This window comes from Geotrypetes seraphini, chromosome 10 (genome assembly GCF_902459505.1).
Source record: "Geotrypetes seraphini chromosome 10, aGeoSer1.1, whole genome shotgun sequence".
Taxonomy (NCBI): Eukaryota; Metazoa; Chordata; class Amphibia; order Gymnophiona; family Dermophiidae; genus Geotrypetes; species Geotrypetes seraphini.
Window position 1 is genome coordinate 56,903,028 of NC_047093.1, and position 19,041 is coordinate 56,922,068.

The window sequence follows — 19,041 nt, forward strand, 5'->3', positions numbered from 1 at the left end:
TATTTATAAACTCTTGTTGGCAAGAGTGCCTAGTATAGTGCTAAAAGGGTTTTGGACTAAGATTTGACTCACCGTTTATAACTCATACATATAGGGATTCTCTGCTGGGAAGTAAGAGGGTTTGAAGGTGAGGGAGGGTTATCTCTGATATGAATTTATCTACTGTGGATGGTTTAAGGTTATAACAGCCTAGGCTATAAGCCATCCTATACTTGCACTCTATCATGGATGGATGTTACCTGTAGGACTTATTTGTAAACCGCCTAGATACTAAGTGATGGGCAATATATCAAACTCCTAATAAACTTGAAAGAGGGTGGAAGATAATTATGAAAAAAGCGAGATCACAGAAGTGACTTTTTCTTTTACTAACTTCATTTCAAACTGATGTAATGTTAAGAACGGGTGTTCTTATAGTTGATTTTACTCCATCTTTTGTTTGCACATTTACTTGATCCTTTTAAAATGTTTAAATTTTTTTTAAAGTCACTAAATTCTACTCTTTTAAAAAGGTGAAAAAATTAAAGAGAAAACACCTATTTACCTTGCAATCTAGCAAGACATTTACAAGGAAAACATAAGAGACCCTGGGCAGATACCTGGGTAAACCTATATCCTTTGTCCTAAGAACAGGTCACGCCAATGACAACAAAACAGTTTGAAGGTTCACATGATCTGATTCAAACAGAAAAGACATAATCGAGGTTGACCTGGTGATTTTCCTCCAGAGGGGTTTCCAGCATTTAACTCTTATTTAAGTTATTAAGGCCCCCTTTTATGAAGCAGCGTTAGGTTTTATCACCGGCTGCAGCGGTATTAGTTCCAATGCTCATAGGAAGTCTATGAGCATTGGAGCTTTTACCACCGTAGCCAATGATTTAAAAAGTCTAACGCGGCTTCATAAAAAAGGGGGGGGGGTTAAGATAGCTGACTCATTAGTGCAATGGTCTTCACTAATGGATGATTAGGTTTATACCTTTGATAATCTTCTTTCGGTTAGTACCTGGAGGATTCCATATGCTAGGTGTTCAATCCCAACCCGCAGTCTGGGTATTGCAGAAATCCACAACTTTTGTGAGCACATGCTCCACCCCCTTAGACTGAGAGATAGGAAAAAATCCCAGTTAAGTCCCAAAATGCATGAACATCAACAGAAGTAATTCATGAATTGATTTTCTCTGCAAAATATTAACAAGTGATAAACAGGCACAAAGGCAACTCAGAAAAACACTGAGGAATAATGTATTATTAACCTGCAGTGTGCAGCGAGCACCCCAAGAAAGGCCTTCGGTAATGTGTATACTCACAGAAACTCCCCACAAGATCTGCCAACTGGCTGGAAAAGCTTCAAACCTGTATTGAGACTGATCGAGGCATAAAGAAGCAGGCTACTCCAAACAACTGAGTGAAGAGAGAGGGCAGGTCGTATGGAATCCTCCAGGGACTAACAGAAAGATTAACAAAGATATAAACCTAATTTTCCATTCGGTTATGTCCCTTCTGGATTCCATACGCTAGGTGATGTACCAAAGCCATGGTAGCTAGGAAGGGATAGAAGAACCTGCCCTCAAACCTGAGGTTCCAAAAACGGCAACAGAATGCGCTGCCACAAAAACTCAGTAAAACTGGGCAAAAGTATGGAGAAAGGACCAAGAAATCGCCCTGAAAATTTCATCAGAATGAATCGTGCGAGATTCCCCCTACGAAACTGCCACACTGCTCATCAAATGTACTTAAACGAGATCAGCAGCTGCTTGCCACGGGTGACAGGAGTTGCAGAAATGGCTTTAATCCATCAAGCGATTGAGGACTTGAATGCCAGCCTACCACGGTGAGGCGCAGCAGTGAGAACAAAAATGTGATCAGATAGCCTGAACTCAATAGTCCTTTCCAAATAAAGGAGCAAGACCCTCCCGACATCTAATTTGCACAAGATCTGATCTTTGCACTCCAAACCCCCGTTGGATGAAAAGCAGGCAACCTAACCTCCTGATTGACATGGAAAACTGAGACCACCTTTGGCAAGAAGGAAAGAACAATATGAAGGAACACCCGTGTCCATAATACAGAGAAAGGAGACACTGCACAAAAAAGCATAAAGCTCCAAAATACACTGTGCTGAGACAATGGAGACCAGAAAAAAAAAAAAAAAAAAGAGAGAGAGTCTTGATCATTAGGTCCAGAAGAAATTCATATATTAGTGATTCAAAAAGGACCTCACCATGGTAAGATTCCACGAAAGGAAAAGAAGACGCAAGGGAGGACACAGACGAAATGCCCCCCTCATACACCTGGTCACCTCTGAAAGAGCAGTAAGCGAACTAATGCCACTACACACTCGAAAACATGAAAGGCCTACAGCCTGAACTTTCAGGGAGGCCATGCCAAATTTTTGTCTAAATCCTCCTGAAGGAACGCCAATACTATCGAACTGGAAGCCTTCTCAGTCTCCACCTGATTCCTAGCACCCCACCATGGGAAAGCCTTCCAGGCTTTGGCAGAAGAAGCCATAGTAGAGGGTATCTTCTAGCGCAAAAGAGTCAAGATAACTACCTCCAAATAACCATGCATCACCACTGCTGAGCGCTCAAGAGCCATGCTGTAAGACCAAAATGCCGTGGTCTTATGCCCCGACAGAGAAGCTATCGAAGAAAAGGGAGCCGGAGCGTTTTGTTCTGCTGAAGACATATGAAATCCAAATACCACAGGCAACGAGGCCAATCCAGAGCCATTAGAAACACCAGACTGGGATGCATCGCTGTCCAGCGGATGACCTAACCAACCAGATGCCATGGAGGGAACATCATACAGAAACTTGGGAACCAGCCAGGGCCAAACCTTAGCTTCCTCGATATTCATCGAACAAAAAAGCGCCCATCCTTCAAGTTCTCTGCCAAAGCCAACAAGACCCTCTGGGGCAAACCCCAGCTCTTGTGAGATCAGATGGAACGCCTCCTATGAGAGGGACATTGCTCCTCAGATCAGGAACTGTCAGCTGAGGAAGATTGCCAGAACATTGTCAACTCTGGCCCAATGGGCCGCCAAGAAAGACAGAAGAGGCACCTCCCCCCAGTGGAACGTCGCCAATCTTTCTGGCACAAGAAAGAAGATCACTAGAGCTCTCTCATGACATACATACACCACCACTGTGGTGTCGAAGAAATTTGCACCGCTGGTCCTTTCTGAAGGGGCTGGAGAGCGAGTAGCGCCCAAATTTCCCGAAGCTCCAGAAGACAAGTCAACCAACGTTGGTTCCCAACAGACTGGCATCCATCCTAAGAGTCATCCACTCAGAAATCCAAAGAAGCCAGCCCTGAAAGAGAGTCACCCCCCCCTGAAACCACCAGCTCAAAATGCTGCTAGATGGCTCTGTCCAGGGGAGCAGCATCTAAAGGGGAAAACTCAGCAGAGATCACCAAGATAGGAGGGACTCCCATCAAGGGCGCATGGGCGCTCTGGCCCAGGGGATCACCTCCAAGGAGGCTGCCCCAGACCCCAGAACCTGCCGAAGAGAATTCTGATCTGTTGATGAAAGTTCGGTCTACTTGCCCTGAGAAAAAACACATGATCCTGTCTGAAGACGAAGAGAAGCCCCAGAAACTCCAGGAACTGGGAGGACGCCAAGCATCTCTTACTGAACTTGCCAACACCTGCAGCAGAGACACTACCATCCCCACCGCACTTTCATACACCCAACAAGACGGAGCTCAGATCACCTGTTGTCCCAGGAAGGGTTGGTTTGGACCCCTGCTTGTGGAAATCTGCCTCAACTACCAACACTGAGATGAAAGTGCAGGAGCCATCGCAAGGCCCAATGGGCAGAGCTGCAACTGGAAATGCTGTTGCAAAACATGTAAACACAGAAACCTGAAATGCTCCAGGCAGATTGAATTAAGGAATCTGCGAGATCCAAGGACACTAGAAACTCCCATGGAGGGGCAGCAGCTAACACTGTGTACTCCATTGTCCATTTGGAAAAAAGGAATTTGCAAGAAGCAGGTGACCAACTGTAGATCCAGAATGGATCTCAAATCCTCTGAGCCTTTCTGGCATGAGGAAGTATAAGGAGTATCTGTCTAAGCCAGTGGTTCCCAACCCTGTCCTGGAGGAACACCAGGCCAATTGGGTTTTCAGGCTAGCCCTAATGAATATGCATAAAGCAAATTTGCATGCCTATCACTTCCATCATATGCAAATCTCTCTCATGCATATTCATTAGGGCTAGCCTGAAAACCCGATTGGCCTGGTGTTCCTCCAGGACAGGGTTGGGAATCACTGGTCTAAGCCCCAATTTGTGGTCTAGAACAGGTTCCAGTATCCCGATGACTAAGAGGCGTTGCAGATATTGCAGACCCTGGACTCTGTTGTGGTCAACTTTCCAGAGTCCAGAAACCAAGCCGAAGGCAGGCAAAGGAGGACTAACAAGTGTCTGATGAAAGTAGAGTCCACTCCTGATAAAATAGCCCCTAACCCCTGGTGACATTGGCGCTTTCTTCTTTTGGGGTTTTTTTTGTGAGGCATAGTGTTCGGAATGTCTCCAAGAGGAAAAACCTGAGTATCCCTGATGACACCTTCAGGAGGAACAAAGAACTACAATCCCCTCCTGCTGTCCAGTGAAACTGGTTCACAATGAGTGACGTAGGGCGATGTTCAGCAACACCTTAATAGAGGTCATCCAGAAATCTGGCCCTTGAAAAGACAGCTGCTGAAGGAGATCTTCGAGGCAGCGTCCTCATCCAAAGACGGATCCAAAACATTCAGTGCAGAGACACTGTACAAACAGAGAATGTACTAAGAACTCGAATGAGATCATAAAGGATGCCCAGCACCTCAGCCACACCAACCAGCACCAGTGGAATACAGGCATGCACCTCCACAGAGGACGCATTGCACAGGCTGGAATGACAGGCATGCACCATAAAGTTAGTAGCCACCGCTACTCAGCTACCTGAGGATGCTAGACAAGAATATTTTATAGCATAACATCCCGAGAGTCCTGAAATCTCACACCCCCATCACTAGAGAGGGCTGCGCACTGGAAAACCGGCGCCACAGTGGAATCTACCTCAGGCTGTTCAAACCTGCCAAAAATCAGGATCCAGGTGATAAAGCGTAGACTTAGCTTTAGCAGATTGGAAAGTTTTCAAAGAATCACATTGTTTTGAAATCAGACCAAGGAGCTGTGGACTGAATGGAAAAAGCACAGACCAGTCCAGGAGCGAAGCCAAAGAATTGGAAAGTGGAAAATCCAAATGGAGCTCTGGCAGAACATCACCTGTAAAGAGGCGGGCAGAAGCCTGCTTAAAATGTGAAGAAGGATCAGCACCTCCAAATCCGTACGCTCCGGACGGACGAGACCAGTCTTAGCAAAGGTAGCAGCTGGATCAAAATTAAATACAGTGGCAGGAGACAGAAGAATCATAAAATCTGCATGGCAATTACTGCAATCGAGATCTGGCACAGCCAGATGAGAGCTCCTGCACAGCTCCTGACGCGCCCACTATCTTTGTCATACGAGCGGGGTCTGAGGATATGCCGTTCAGAGGAGCTGAATAAAATCTGGTGAAAAGGCCCACTCCGCAACCATGGAAAGGCTCTGATGAGGTACATGCGTCGCCTCAAAAGAGTCCCCAGACTTGGAACACAGGTGTACTGCGCCAGACTCCAGAACAGCCTCTGGGCGAGAGTTTCATCAAAAGGCACAGACCCAGGCCGGCTCCCCAGCCCAAGATTACTCAGAGGAGGCAAAGTCCGAAGCTCACCCCCCTCCCCTAGCATGCTACGGTACACGGTACACAATCGCTGATCCGGCGCAATTCAGCAGATTAGGGGCTGGGGAATCCATCCCAAATGATTTTGAGTCAAATTGAGGGGTTTGTGAGGCAGAAATAGAAGTCAGAAAAAAAGATTGATTTTAAAATCCAAGATGAACACCTTCATGAATTCACACCAAATATGGCAAAAATAAACAAAAACCAAAATTTAAAAATAGCGATTTGGGGTTTGGGGAGGTGGGGAATCAGAATCTACCAACAGAAAGTGTGGAAAACTACTTTTAAATCATTCCCCAAACCACCCCCGTAGTTCCCATAGTTAATAAAGGAGGTACTCACAGTTCTGCAGTGCCTTTGATTGTCAGCATTTAAAAAAAAAAAAAAAAAAAAAAAGCTGAGTGGAGAAAAAAGAAAGATTTTCTGCCTCAGAAACAGCATCAAATGCACAGAATGGAAGATCTTTGGACTGCCAGCCAGCCAGCCAGATACCGATTATAACCTCCACCCCCACAGATCCTCTCCCACGCAGTTGGGGGCGATGCGCTTTGAAACCTGGGTGAGTTTCTGTCCAGATGCACACAGCATGTGCTAGAAATCTGTGACAGAGTCACTGGCCAGTAGATTCCCACGGCAAGGATCCTGGACACTTCAACAAGATGGCACACAGCAGGCTGGCTCCACAGATCCACCAGAGCTTCTCTGTGAAGCTGCAGTCCAACACCGAAGGACTGCGTTCTTTTCTGACAGAGGACCACCAGGGAAGGGTCTCATGGCATTGAAGCCAATGAAAAATGAACTTTAAGTGAAAAAATAAGAAACAGAAGCAGAGCATCTGCAAAAAACTTCTCCAAGGTCTGCTTGCAGAAATTATAACTGGGATTGTTTACTAACTCTCCGGCTAAGCGGGTGGAGCATGTGCTCATAAAAGTTGTAGATTTCTACAATACCCAGACTGCGGGTTGGGATTGAACACTTAGCGTATGGAATCCAGAAGGGATGTAACAGAATTTTTACGTTAGGGCTACTTTGAATCCAAAAGGGCTGAAGGAGATCTGCTAAAATATCATCCTATGCAGCCTGCAACACTGCTTAGCAGCATGTATTGATCACATCCAGTCCACTTTTGAACTTTCTTTGGGGGGGTATGTTTAAGGAGATGGGCATTTTCAAATGCATTCTCTTCCTCTCTAGAGAAATGCTTTGTCCTTCATTCAAGTAACTCCCCACCACCACCATCCACTTCCCTATTTCTGTCACAAGCTTGGTAGAAAAGCAGAAAGCAGCAAAAACAATGTAGAATGACAATGGGGGCTGTCCCAGTGGTCCTCTGGGCCTTGCATTGAAAAACATTGCATTAGAAACTTTTCTTCAGATATCCTGTGTTTACCAGACTTTAAAAAACTGGTGGCATAGCTTCTAGAGTTTAAGGATATCTTGGATGTACTTCTTATAATGGGGGAAAAAATAATTTAGGAAAGCTAAACAGTTTTAGATGGTGCACTCTAGCAGAGTTCTCTAGACATTCATGTCAATTAAACAGAAAGACCACACTATCTTTCATTGCATATTTCTGTATAGCATAAACAGCAGAGAGGCACAAAAGGGCCACACCAGTTTTAAAGAGATAGTACAAAAAATGTTAAACACTTCTTACCTCGCAAACATGGTTCAAAAAAGCACAGTTACTTACCGTAACAGGTGTTATCCAGGGACAGCAGGCATATATTCTCACATGTGGGTGACGTCATCTACGGAGCCCCGGCGCGGACAGCTTTTCAAGCAAACTTGATTGAAGTTTCAAGTTTGCACACTGCACCACGCATGTGCGTGCCTTCTCGCCCACTAGAGGGCGCATCCCACCTCGTGGTCCTCAGTTCCATAACTAGCAAGGAAGCCATCCCCGGGGAGGCGGGCGGGTTGTGAGAATATATGCCTGCTGTCCCTGGATAACACCTGTTACGGTAAGTAACTGTGCTTTATCCCAGGACAAGCAGGCATGATATTCTCACATGTGGGTGACCTCCAAGCTAACCAAAAAAGGGCAGGTGGGAGGATGGCAATTTAGGAAAACAGATTTTGCAAAACTGACTGGCCAAACCGGCCGTCACTCCTGGATAAAGTGTCCAGACAGTAATGAGAGGTGAATGTATGAACCGAAGACCAAGTGGCAGCCTTACATATGTCCTCCATCGGAGTGGATCGGAGGAAAGCTATCGAAGCTGCCATCGCTCGGACCTTGTGCCCCGTGACTCGACCCGGGGGAGGAAGGCCAGCCTGAGCGTAGCAAAAGGAAATGCAAGCGGCCAACCAGTTAGACAGAGTGCGCTTGGAAACTGGATGCCCTAATCGATTGGGATCGAAGGACAAAAACAATTGAGGAACCTTCCGATGAGGCCTGGTGCGTTGAAGATAAAATGCCAACGCCCTCTTACAGTCAAGCGTGTGAAGCGCCGTCTCGCCAGGATGGGAGTGGGGCTTCGGGAAGAACACAGGAAGGACAATGGACTGATTGAGGTGGAAGTCAGAAACAACTTTAGGTAAAAACTTAGGATGGGTGCGGAGAACCACCTTGTCGTGATGAAAGACAGTGAAAGGGGGGTCCGCAACCAAGGCTTGCAACTCCCCGATCCGCCTGGCGGAGGTGAGGGCAATTAGAAACACCGCCTTCCAAGTCAGAAATTTCAAGAGGGACTTGTTGAGTGGCTCAAACGGGGGTTTCATCAGTTGAGCCAGAACCACATTCAAATTCCACACGACAGACGGCGGCTTAAGAGGGGGACAAACCCTGAGTAACCCCTTCATGAAGCGTGTCACCAAGGGATGGAGTGACAGAGGGCGTCCCTCCAGAGGTTGGTGGAAAGCAGAGATCGCACTGAGATGAACCCGCACCGAAGTGGTTTTCAAGCCGGAGCGCGACAATTGAAACAAATATTCTAAAACCGAGGATACCGGAACTGATACCGGATCCAGGTGAAAAGACGAGCACCAGGTGGAAAACCTGGTCCATTTCTGCGCATAGCAGAGCCTCGTCGAGATCTTGCGGGAGGCTTCCAACACCTCCTTCACCGATTGAGACAGGTCCGGAGGGGTCAGGGAACAAGAAACCAGGCTGTCAGGTGCAATGACTGCAGATTGGGATGTAACATGGATCCTTGACTCTGAGACAGCAGAGAAGGAGAGACAGGCAGGGGAAGAGGCTCTCTGGCACTGAGCTGGAGCAGCAGGGAGAACCAGTGCTGACGCGGCCACCGAGGTGCTATGAGAATCATCGTGGCCGTGGACGATTTTAGGTGTACCAACGTTCGCATGATCAGAGGGAACGGAGGGAATGCATACAGGAACCTCCCTTCCCAGTCGAGTAGGAAGGCATCCGCTTCCAGACGGTCCTGCGAGTACATCCGAGAACAATATAGTGGTAGTTTGTGTGTCTCCGGAGAGGCAAACAGATCCACCTGTGGCGTTCCCCAGCGAGCGAAGACCTCGCGTAGAACTGCTGAGTGTAGAGTCCACTCGTGCGGTTGCAGAAGTCGACTCAGTTTGTCCGCCAGGCAATTCCGTTCTCCTTGGATGTAGACCGCCCGGAGGAAGATGTTCCGGGAGGCCGCCCACTCCCAGAGGCGAAGAGCTTCGGAGCAGAGGGGCCATGACCCCGTTCCTCCCTGCTTGTTCACATAATACATTGCCACCTGATTGTCCGTGCGGACGAGGACCACCTGGTCCTGCAATATGTGAACGAAGGCTCGAAGTGCTAGGAAGATGGCTCGCAGCTCTAGCACGTTGATATGACATTGACGGTCTTCTGACGACCACAGGCCCTGCGTGCGAAGACCGTCGAGATGGGCTCCCCACGCGTACTCCGAGGAGTCCGTGGTCAGGACCTTGCGAAAAGGCGGAGTGCGAAACAATAGCCCCATGGACAGATTTGAAGAGTCTGTCCACCAACGCAGCGATTTCCGCAAGGGCGGAGTTACCGAAATGAGGCGCGACACCGGGTCGCACTCCTGGCGCCACTGGGACGCGAGGGTCCACTGAGGGATCCTCAGGTGTAGCCTCGCAAACGGCGTGACATGTACCGTCGAGGCCATATGGCCCAGCAGCATCATCATGCGCTTGGCCGACACCCTCGATAGTTGGGAGACCTGGCGGCTCATCCGTACCAAGGTTTCCACCCGCTGGGTCGGCAGGTAGGAGCGTAGGCGCACCGTGTCCAGCACCGCACCTATGAATTGAAGAGACTGCGACGGTCTCAACTGAGACTTTGGAAAGTTTATCTCGAACCCGAGAGTTTGCAGGAAGGCAATAGACTGTCGGGTCGCTGAGATAACCCCCTCCCTGGTCGGGGCTTTGATGAGCCAATCGTCCAGGTAAGGGAACACATGGAGTCCACGTGACCTGAGGGCTGCTGCAACCACCACCATGCACTTCGTGAATACTCGTGGGGACGCGGCCAGGCCGAAGGGCAGTACCCTGTACTGGAGGTGGAGGTCCCCCACCTGGAATCGTAAGAATCTTCGACAGGCGGGGTGCACCGGAACATGGGTGTATGCTTCCTTCAGGTCGAGGGAGCACATCCAGTCCCCTTCCCCCAAGAGGGGGTACAAAACCGGGAGAGATAGCATTCGAAACTTCTCCCGGGCCAGGAATTTGTTGAGCTTCCTGAGGTCCAGTATGGGGCGCAGGTCCCCGGTCTTTTTTGGGACCAAAAAGTAGCGGGAGTAAAACCCCGTACCCCACTGGTCCTTGGGGACCGGCTCGACCGCCCGAAGCTTCAAGAGGGCTTTGGCTTCGGTTATAAGGGTCGGTAGCTGCGAACGGTTGCAGGGGACTAAACTTGGGGGACTGTCCGGCGGCGAGGACACAAAGTTGAGCGAGTAGCCCTCGGAGACGATCCGGAGCACCCAAGCGTCTGAGGTAATCCCGGTCCATGCCTCCCGGAAGAACCGAAGACGGCCCCCGATAGGAAGGGGTTCCTGAGAAAGTGCGGAGGGGAACCCGCCCCGTCCGCTCAGCCCGTCAAAAGGAAGGCGCTGGCTTAGAAGGGCCCTGCGCCGGGGCTTGGGGTTGTCCCCCTCTGCCTCGCTGAGACGGACGTCTCGGAGGCGGTCTCGAGAAAGCCGGGGTCGACTTCTGAGGGTATCGGCGCGGCGGAGGCCGAAAGGGTTTCTGCGGCGGGGGCCTAGGTTTGGGCCGGACCAGGGATGCTAGAGAGCGCTCCTGTTCCGACAAGCGCTTGGTCGCCGCATCCAATGACTCGTCGAATAACTCGGACCCCACACACGGCAAGTCTGCCAGGCGTTCCTGCAGGTTTGGGTCCATGTCGAGGGTGCGAAGCCAGGCCAAGCGGCGCATGGCCACCGCGAGGGCCGACACCCTCGAAACCAGCTCAAAGGCGTCGTACACTGCATGGAATAGGTACAACCGCAATTGAGACAGGTTGGACATAAACTTGTCGAATCCTGCTCTTTGGGAGTCCGGTAACGAGTTTCGATATTGAGGAAGGTCCTTCACCATACCACGCAAAAAGGAGGAAAAGGTGAAGGCGTAATTTAGAACCCTGGTGGCCATCAGGGAATTTGAATAGAGGCGACGGCCAAACTTGTCCAGGGTCCGTCCCTCCCTGCCTGGTGGAACCGCCGCCGAAACCCGTGAGGGCTGTGATTTTTTAAGAGCAGACTCCACCAGAAGAGACTGGTGTGAGAGCTGCGCCTTATCGAACCCTTTAGGGGGAATCGTCCTATACTTCGATTCCATTTTTGAAGGCACAGACGTGACTGTAAGAGGGTTTGACAAGTTCTTCAGCCAGGTTTGCAGAAGGACACTGTTGAGAGGGAGTCTAGGCACCTCCCTAGGAAGAATGGGGAGGTCCTGTTCCTCCAAAAATTCTTTGGAATACCGAGAGCCTACCATCAGGTCAATCCCCAGGGCTTGGGCCATGTCCTGAACGAAGGATGAAAATGAGGACGGCCTAGCCTGGGGAGAGGGGGTTCTCGACCGCCCCACCGAGGAGAGGGGGGAGGCCTCATGGGAATAATGAGGATCCCTAACCGATCCCGAATCCCAGGATCCCCTCTCGAGGGCCCTCGAGGGGGAAGGGGAAGTTATCCTCCTCGCGGAACCCTTGGGTGAGGACCCCGGGGTTCGTGGGACACTCTCCCGTTTCCTCGGCGAGGCGGCCCGGGAAGACTTCCCATGGGGTGAGCGGAGGAGCCTCGGGTTGTCGAGGCGCAACTCCGACACCTGCAACGCCTCGCCCCCGAACGACGAGGAACGGTCGCGCCGAGGCGAGCCTCGGGGCCGCTTAGACTTCCTCGATCAACGCCCCGTCCGAGGTCGCGTCGAGGGCGAGGCGTGTCTGGAAGACCCGGAGGAAGAGGAGGAAAGACGGCGCACTCTGCGCAACTTTTCTTTGGGCCTTACACTCCGCTCAGGGGGTTCCCCCGAGGTCGAGGTCCGGGGCGGGGCCGAGACCGAGGTGAACGGGGTCCCAGTACCCGAGACCGAGGTCGCCGAGGCCGGGGCTCCCGAGGGAGCCGAGGCCGGGGCCTCCGAGACCGAAGGCGTCCAGGCCGAGGTCGAGGCCGCCGGAACCGCAGCACGCTGCAACACTTCCAGGGCTCCCGACAGCTCCGATGAGATGAGAGCTCGGAGGAGATCCTGGAAGGCCGGAATTCCCACGAAGGTGGGGAGTTCCGAGTCCGGGGCACACTCCCTGGAGGGCGACCTCGGTCTCGAGTATTCCCTCGGGGTGTGCGGAGTCGAGGTCCGATGCGGGGCCGGGGTCGACCCACCCGCCTTGGCCTGACTCGAGGATGGCTTCTTTGCTGAAGGGGATGGAACAGAGGACTTACCCGAAGCTTGCTTCACTGACGACGCCTTCGAGGAAGAGGGTCGAGGCGAGGCCGAGGCCCCCGAGGACGCCGAGGCCGAGGTCAAGGCCGGGGCCGAAGCCGAGGCCGACGTCAAGGCCTTAGGCGGCGCGTCGACGGCGAACAATTCGGCCATTCTTGCCTTACGGCGACGGAGGGCCCTGTTTTGGAAGGTAGCACAGCGATCACACGAGTCTGTCGGATGTTCGGGCCCAAGACAGACAATGCACCACCGGTGAGGGTCAGTGATGGAAAGCAACCTCTCACACCGGCTGCACTTTTTGAATCCCGTAACAGGACGGGACATCCACGAAGAAAAAGAAGAAGGCCGGGAAAGTACCGACGTCCCGCGGCCACGGCTTCCGGGAGCCCCCGGAACCCGATGAAAAACGAAAGACTTTTTTTTTTTTTTTGAAAAGAAACGAAAGGAAAACAGTACCGCGAACTAATTCGAAGGGAAAAACAAACTAAACGCGGCAGCTAGAAGGCAAAAACACTGGAGCTCAGATCCACAGGGCTTTCTTGCTCCGCGGAAAAATTTGAACTGAGGACCACGAGGTGGGATGCGCCCTCTAGTGGGCGAGAAGGCACGCACATGCGTGGTGCAGTGTGCAAACTTGAAACTTCAATCAAGTTTGCTTGAAAAGCTGTCCGCGCCGGGGCTCCGTAGATGACGTCACCCACATGTGAGAATATCATGCCTGCTTGTCCTGGGATAACAATAGTTTTGATTAAAACGGAAAAAAATATCAAAAAAACCCAGCAAAATAACAAAAGCTTTGGGGTTTTTTGTTTTTTAAATAAGGCCCAGTGTAGGCAATCTCCATAAATTGAATAGCTGGTTTGAAGGTAATATTTTTGAAATTTTCTTATCTTCCATTCCCCTTTTTCTATTTCTCACTTTTATTTTGATTTCGTAAAAAGGTGCTATGTATATGTTCTGATTGTTTTTATTTTTTTAGAGAAGTGTCTGTTCCTTTCACAAGTATTGTACATATACCCCTGATGCAGACAGATGTTCCTTCTAAAAAATGTTGGTCGATTTGATAGGACAGTGCATATCACATCTTGTGTTGGAAGATTGCTACTAATAAAATGCAGTTGCCACTAACTGGTTTATCATGTTGCTTTTTCTTTGGATATTTCTGTATATCAAAAATGAACTCCATTTTTTGAGTGTGTGTATGCCTTTACTTTGTTGATCTTATTTCTTGTTTTAAATATTTCTTTTATGAGTGATAATTTCATTTGTTATATTTCAAGTATACCTTAAATATTTTCAATAAAACAGTTGTATATGCATAGTCTATTACGTACAATGTTGGCAGCTCTCACATGCATTTCATAATTATCCTGTTCTCCTTGGGTTGCCCGAGAAACTTGGGTTTCCTCTTCAATCTAATAAATAAGTTATAAACAAAATTATATATATTATTCAGGTTATCAGCTTATTGAGTATTGGAATGAAGTTGCAAGTAACTAAGACCGTACAAGTATGTTTCGCACAAATGCATTTGTTACACCGATTAAAACCAATGTTAAAGCCATATGATTTCCGTACTGTAGTCCAGGCTATGGTTTTGTTGAGACTCGATTACTACAATGCCCTGTATCTTGGAATAACAAAAGCAAGATGTAGAGCATTGCAAGTTATACAAAATGCAGCAGCAAGATTGATAATGGGATTGTCTAAATATGATCACATTTTGCCACATCTTCCAAAATTGCATTGGCTACCAGTCACCTTCAGAGTACAGTATAAAGCAGTAATGATTTGTCATCAATTCTTATATGGAAACATTCCAGAATTGTTTAAAAATAATATACTTAGTTATACACACCACAAAGATCATTGCGTTCTGAGAATCTAGCTTTACTGAAAACAACTATGAATCCAAGGCTTGTTGAGACTGTTAAAATGACTTTTTGCTGTGCAGGAGTTAAGATATGGAACTCCTTGGTGGGTCAGATATGAAATGCCATGATAAAGGCATGTTTAGAAAATTATTTAAGACGCAATTATTTGTAGATGTCTTTTTCTAGCCAATAATTTTCCTCTCTGGCAGAGTTGATGAATTATTCATGATCTTTACTATGCAAGCTATGGTATTATCTTGTAGACAGGATTTCTGAGGATTGGGGGATGCTTTGTTGGGTTTGGTTTTTAGGGTATTCGTAGTGCATGCACGTGTGTCTCAGGCCCGGATTCTGTATAGGATGCCCAGTCTCAGACGTCACCTAAGCAGCTTTTGAGAATCACACATGGGTGTCCTATATAGAATCGCATCTATCCTGACGAATGTCTAACCCTGCCTAACCACCCCAATTCTCTAACTGGCGTCCATGTCACAGGTGCTGGTTAGAGAATTACATTGCGGCTGAGCTGATTGCGATCAGCTCAGCGACTGCAGCAGGAAAAAAATACACCCCCCCCCCCGCTAAGTCGACCGGCAGGAGGGATGCCCACTTATATTAATGAATGTGGCACCTAGAGAATAACACGGGGACAATGTTTGTCCCCATCCTCGCAAACTCTGTCTGATCCCATTCGCACAAGCCTTGAATAGTTATTATTTTATATTGAAATCATTTAATGAAAGTATAAAAAGAAACAATATTCTGTACAAGTCATTTTATAAATTACAAATACGGAACAAGGATCAACAAAATCCCCATCTCCCCTCCACTATCGAGACAAGTGATCAAGCTAAATTACTACAAAATGCTGCATGGAAAAATCATGCTAATAGAATACCTCAGTCATACACACATGCCAAATACATAATAACTGAACACACATGATAAACATAAATTAAACCATAATCCCTTGCATGTAGTACAACACCTATATAGATATATAAATAAAAGAATCAAGAGTTGAAGTAGAGATACCATAAATAAAGGAGTTGGAGTAGAAGGTTTATGTACCAACTCCACAGCCCTGCTATAAAGCAGGGGAACCATATTCACACCTCATTTCAACCATGGATAGGCTCTGCAACCCTAGGCAAGTTTTCACTGTATCAAGTTCATTTATATCAATTTCCTCAACTATGCAATTAAATTATAGGCAGTTTGGAGCATCTATTTATTGTACCCCAATACCAATAATGCTATAGACCAGCTTGAGTATTTGACCCAACACAGCACATTTTTCACCTCTTCTTGAACCAAATTTAACAGCATATTACTGTATCACACACCACGCTTCCTTATCAGCATACTTACTCTGGCAGTTTTGATGATCTCTGTAAAGTTGTCCATGATGGATTTGATGTCATCTTTCAGCCTCTTATTGTAGGACTGAAGTAGAGTCTCCTTACTTTGAGGCAGCACACGCTGCTGTGACATTTTCTAACATTTAAAGGGACTCACCTATAAAGAAGAACAAGTATCATCAAGAAGTCAAGCCTGTTCAACAATTTATGCCACAGCCTCATCTGAATCGAAGCCTCCAAGGTTCTAAAACTGTAAAACCTTTTTAATACTTATACTAGTCAAGAAAGACATCCTAAAATGTGTTGTTGTTCACAGATTTAAACCTATCCAAAACAATAATTTCATCGTGCAGCATAATTTTTTTTCGTATTTTATAACAATAGATTGACGAGAATCTTCAGAAAAAGAGAGTTCTCAGTAGTTTGTAAAATCAATAAAGATGGTTTGCTCCGAATTCCAAATGCTCCGTTTCCCCAAAACTTCATCCAGCCAAATGCCTTGCCCCTCTTCCCTCTCAGAAGGTTAATGCATTAGCCCTTATATTTGGTATACCCACCTTTGCCTATAACTGGAAGCAAAAGTGTGTACTTACAACCTTAGAACAAGGAGCCAATTCTATTTAATAAGCCACATATTGTCCGGAGTCTCAATACTTGCAGGTCGTGCTTTGGATTTAACTTTCCTCATTGGTCCAATCGGATCTGCCCCCTACGTACGAGGATTGGCTCAGTTTAAAACACTGGATAGATTATTGGTTCAAATCCTACGTCAATCAATTGAACCGGAAGCGATAGATTTCTAAAGTTGACGGTGCCTGCAAAACCTCGTAGTAGAACTCTCGCGATATTTGTTTCATTTCTACAAATATTACCCAGCATGCAGCGTTCTTCCTTTCTCTGTCGCTGTCCGCCATGGTGGGTGCGAGTTGTATGTTTAAGGGAGTTTCATCCATCTACATCATGCTTCTGTTTAGCTGTATTTGCTCTTCGCTTTCTCGGCGAGGGACCCCGTTTCTTTGTTCTTTTGGGTGCAGCTAATATATGTTGGGTTGCTGGTTTACTACTATTTCTAATCGGGCCGTGTTCTGAGATGGCTGGTCTCCTCCCTCCCGATCTTCCCCGATAGTAAGAAATGATGGTAAATAGTGAGGCCCACAACGTGTTCGCCTTTTGCTACCCGGTGTTCGATTCGTTTTTTCAAACCCTCTATAAGACGAGGTGGCAGCGATGACTAACGCGGGGCAAAGCCTCATTTCTTTTTCACTACCTCACGTTATCGGGAAGGATATTTTTTTTATGGGGGGGGGGTGTGATGTGATAAGATTTTAGCGTTTCAGAGCTAATTGGGTATTTGATCAGTTGATTTTTACAACTCTTTTTAGCCTAAAGGGAAGAAGGCCAAGGGGAAGAAGGTGGCTCCGGCCCCTTCTGTAGTCAAGAAGCAAGAGGCCAAGAAGGTTGTCAATCCACTCTTCGAGAAGAGACCCAAGAATTTTGGTATTGGTGAGTCTGGCCTTAGGAATAAGTATCTGTAGAAAACTTTTATAATTCAGGCCTTTATTGCTGCTTAGTATATATATAGATATGTATATAGATAGATAGATACTATTGTACTTCTATTCAACATTGTTGCAGTAGGTGTATTTCAGGCTTAAGTTAAAGTATGTGGCTAGGCTGTACTGTTGATATTTTATTGAAAGTGTTTTGATCTTCAAAGCATTTTGGCCACATGTATAACCCGAAAATCTAAAAGCTCATATTTATTTATATGGTGTCTGGAGAATGCAGTACCCCCTTGTACATAGTTTCAAAATACTTGCAATTGTTGAAACGTGAGTATGTATGACCCTTTGAAAATACATTAGTATAATAGCTTTTTTCTTAGTTAATTCATAATTTGTGTTGTCTTCCCTCCTTCATTCATGAGTCAATTGCTTTGCAAGCTGGATGCACTGGAGCTCTATTCTGCAGAAAAATAAAGTATTCAAAAAATTATTCCAGTTTCAGGCAGAAAGTTCTGCTTTAATAATCCAGGCATCTTATAAGTATGTGGTTTTAAATTTTTATATACAGTGGTGCCTCACACAACGAACTTAATCCGTTCCAGGAGCAAGTTTGTTATGTGAAACGTTCGTTGTGTGAAACGCGTTTTCCCATAACAATACATGTTAAAAAAAATAATTCGTTCTGTAGCATAAAATATGCTAAGATGACATAAAAAAAGATAAATTTTTGGTTATTATTTTTATTTAGATACATCTAAAAACATAATTGTTTTTTAAAACAACACACATTTTTTAAATTTAAAGACAGACTAAGTAGAGTCTAATTTTACAGTGAGAGGGCAGAGTCTCAGCGGCAAAAACTGGGACTTAACTGTTCATTTTTTTTTTTTTTCTACCGTGTTTCCCCGATGATAAGGCAGGGCCATCAAATAAGACAGCCCCCCCTTTTTAGAAAAAAATGTAAAATAAGGCACCCCCCCGCAAATAAGCCACCCACCGATACCTGCGCTTACCCGAATCGGGTGGTACGGTGGGTGACTCCGTGTGGTCCCTGGCACTCCCGACACGATCGGGGCAAGAGGGAGCTCAAGCCCTCTTGCCCCCCCCGACTCCCCGACACGATCGGGGCAAGAGGGAGCTCAAGCCCTCTTGTCCCCCCCGACTCCCCGACACGATCGGGGCAAGAGGGAGCTCAAGCCCTCTTGCCCCCCCGACTCCCCGACACGATCGGGGCAAGAGGGAGCTCAAGCCCTCTTGCCCCCCCCGACTCCCCGACACGATCGGGGCAAGAGGGAGCTAAAGCCCTCTTGCCCCCCCGACTCCCCGACACGATCGGGGCAAGAGGGAGCTCAAGCCCTCTTGCCCCCCCGACTCCCCGACACGATCGGGGCAAAAGGGAGCCCAAGCCCTCTTGCCCCGCCGATTCCCCAACTCCCCGACAATATCGGGCCAGGAGGGAGCCCAAGTCCTCCTGGCCACGGCGACCCCCTAACCCCACCCTGCACTACATTACGGGCAGGAGGGATCCCAGGCCCTCCTGCCCTCGACGCAAACCCCCCCTCCCCCCAACGACCGCCCCCCCCCCCAAGAACCTCCGACCGCCCCCCCAGCCGACCCGTGACCCCCCTGGCCGACCCCCACGACACCCCCAACCCCCTTCCCCGTACCTTTCTGTAGT

The 19,041-nt window shown here is 47.9% G+C and overlaps 2 protein-coding genes across 9 annotated transcripts in view; one reads left to right on the top strand and one right to left on the bottom strand.

The window, feature by feature from the left end:
- Positions 1-16,616, bottom strand: part of MED22 (mediator complex subunit 22) — a 29,515-nt gene extending 12,899 nt beyond the window's left edge. For 5 of the 8 annotated variants that reach the window (XM_033959947.1, XM_033959946.1, XM_033959945.1 and 2 more), the window contains exons 1-3: positions 16,452-16,598; positions 15,869-16,015; positions 13,958-14,038 (exon numbers count right to left, since the gene is read on the bottom strand). In XM_033959947.1, the coding sequence (XP_033815838.1) occupies positions 13,958-14,038; positions 15,869-15,991 (204 nt within the window). In that variant the 5' untranslated portion in view covers positions 15,992-16,015; positions 16,452-16,598. Of the gene's footprint in view, positions 1-13,957; positions 14,039-15,868; positions 16,016-16,415 lie in introns of all 8 variants that reach the window. The other 3 variants (XM_033959943.1, XM_033959944.1, XM_033959942.1) reach the window with 3 other exon arrangements.
- A 128-nt stretch (positions 16,617-16,744) lies between these two features.
- The window catches only part of RPL7A (ribosomal protein L7a), a 48,859-nt gene continuing 46,562 nt past the window's right edge, over positions 16,745-19,041 (top strand). The window contains exons 1-2 of the mRNA XM_033959940.1: positions 16,745-16,773; positions 17,241-17,361. Coding sequence (XP_033815831.1) covers positions 16,771-16,773; positions 17,241-17,361 — 124 coding nt within the window. The 5' untranslated portion in view covers positions 16,745-16,770. The remainder of the gene's footprint in view (positions 16,774-17,240; positions 17,362-19,041) is intronic.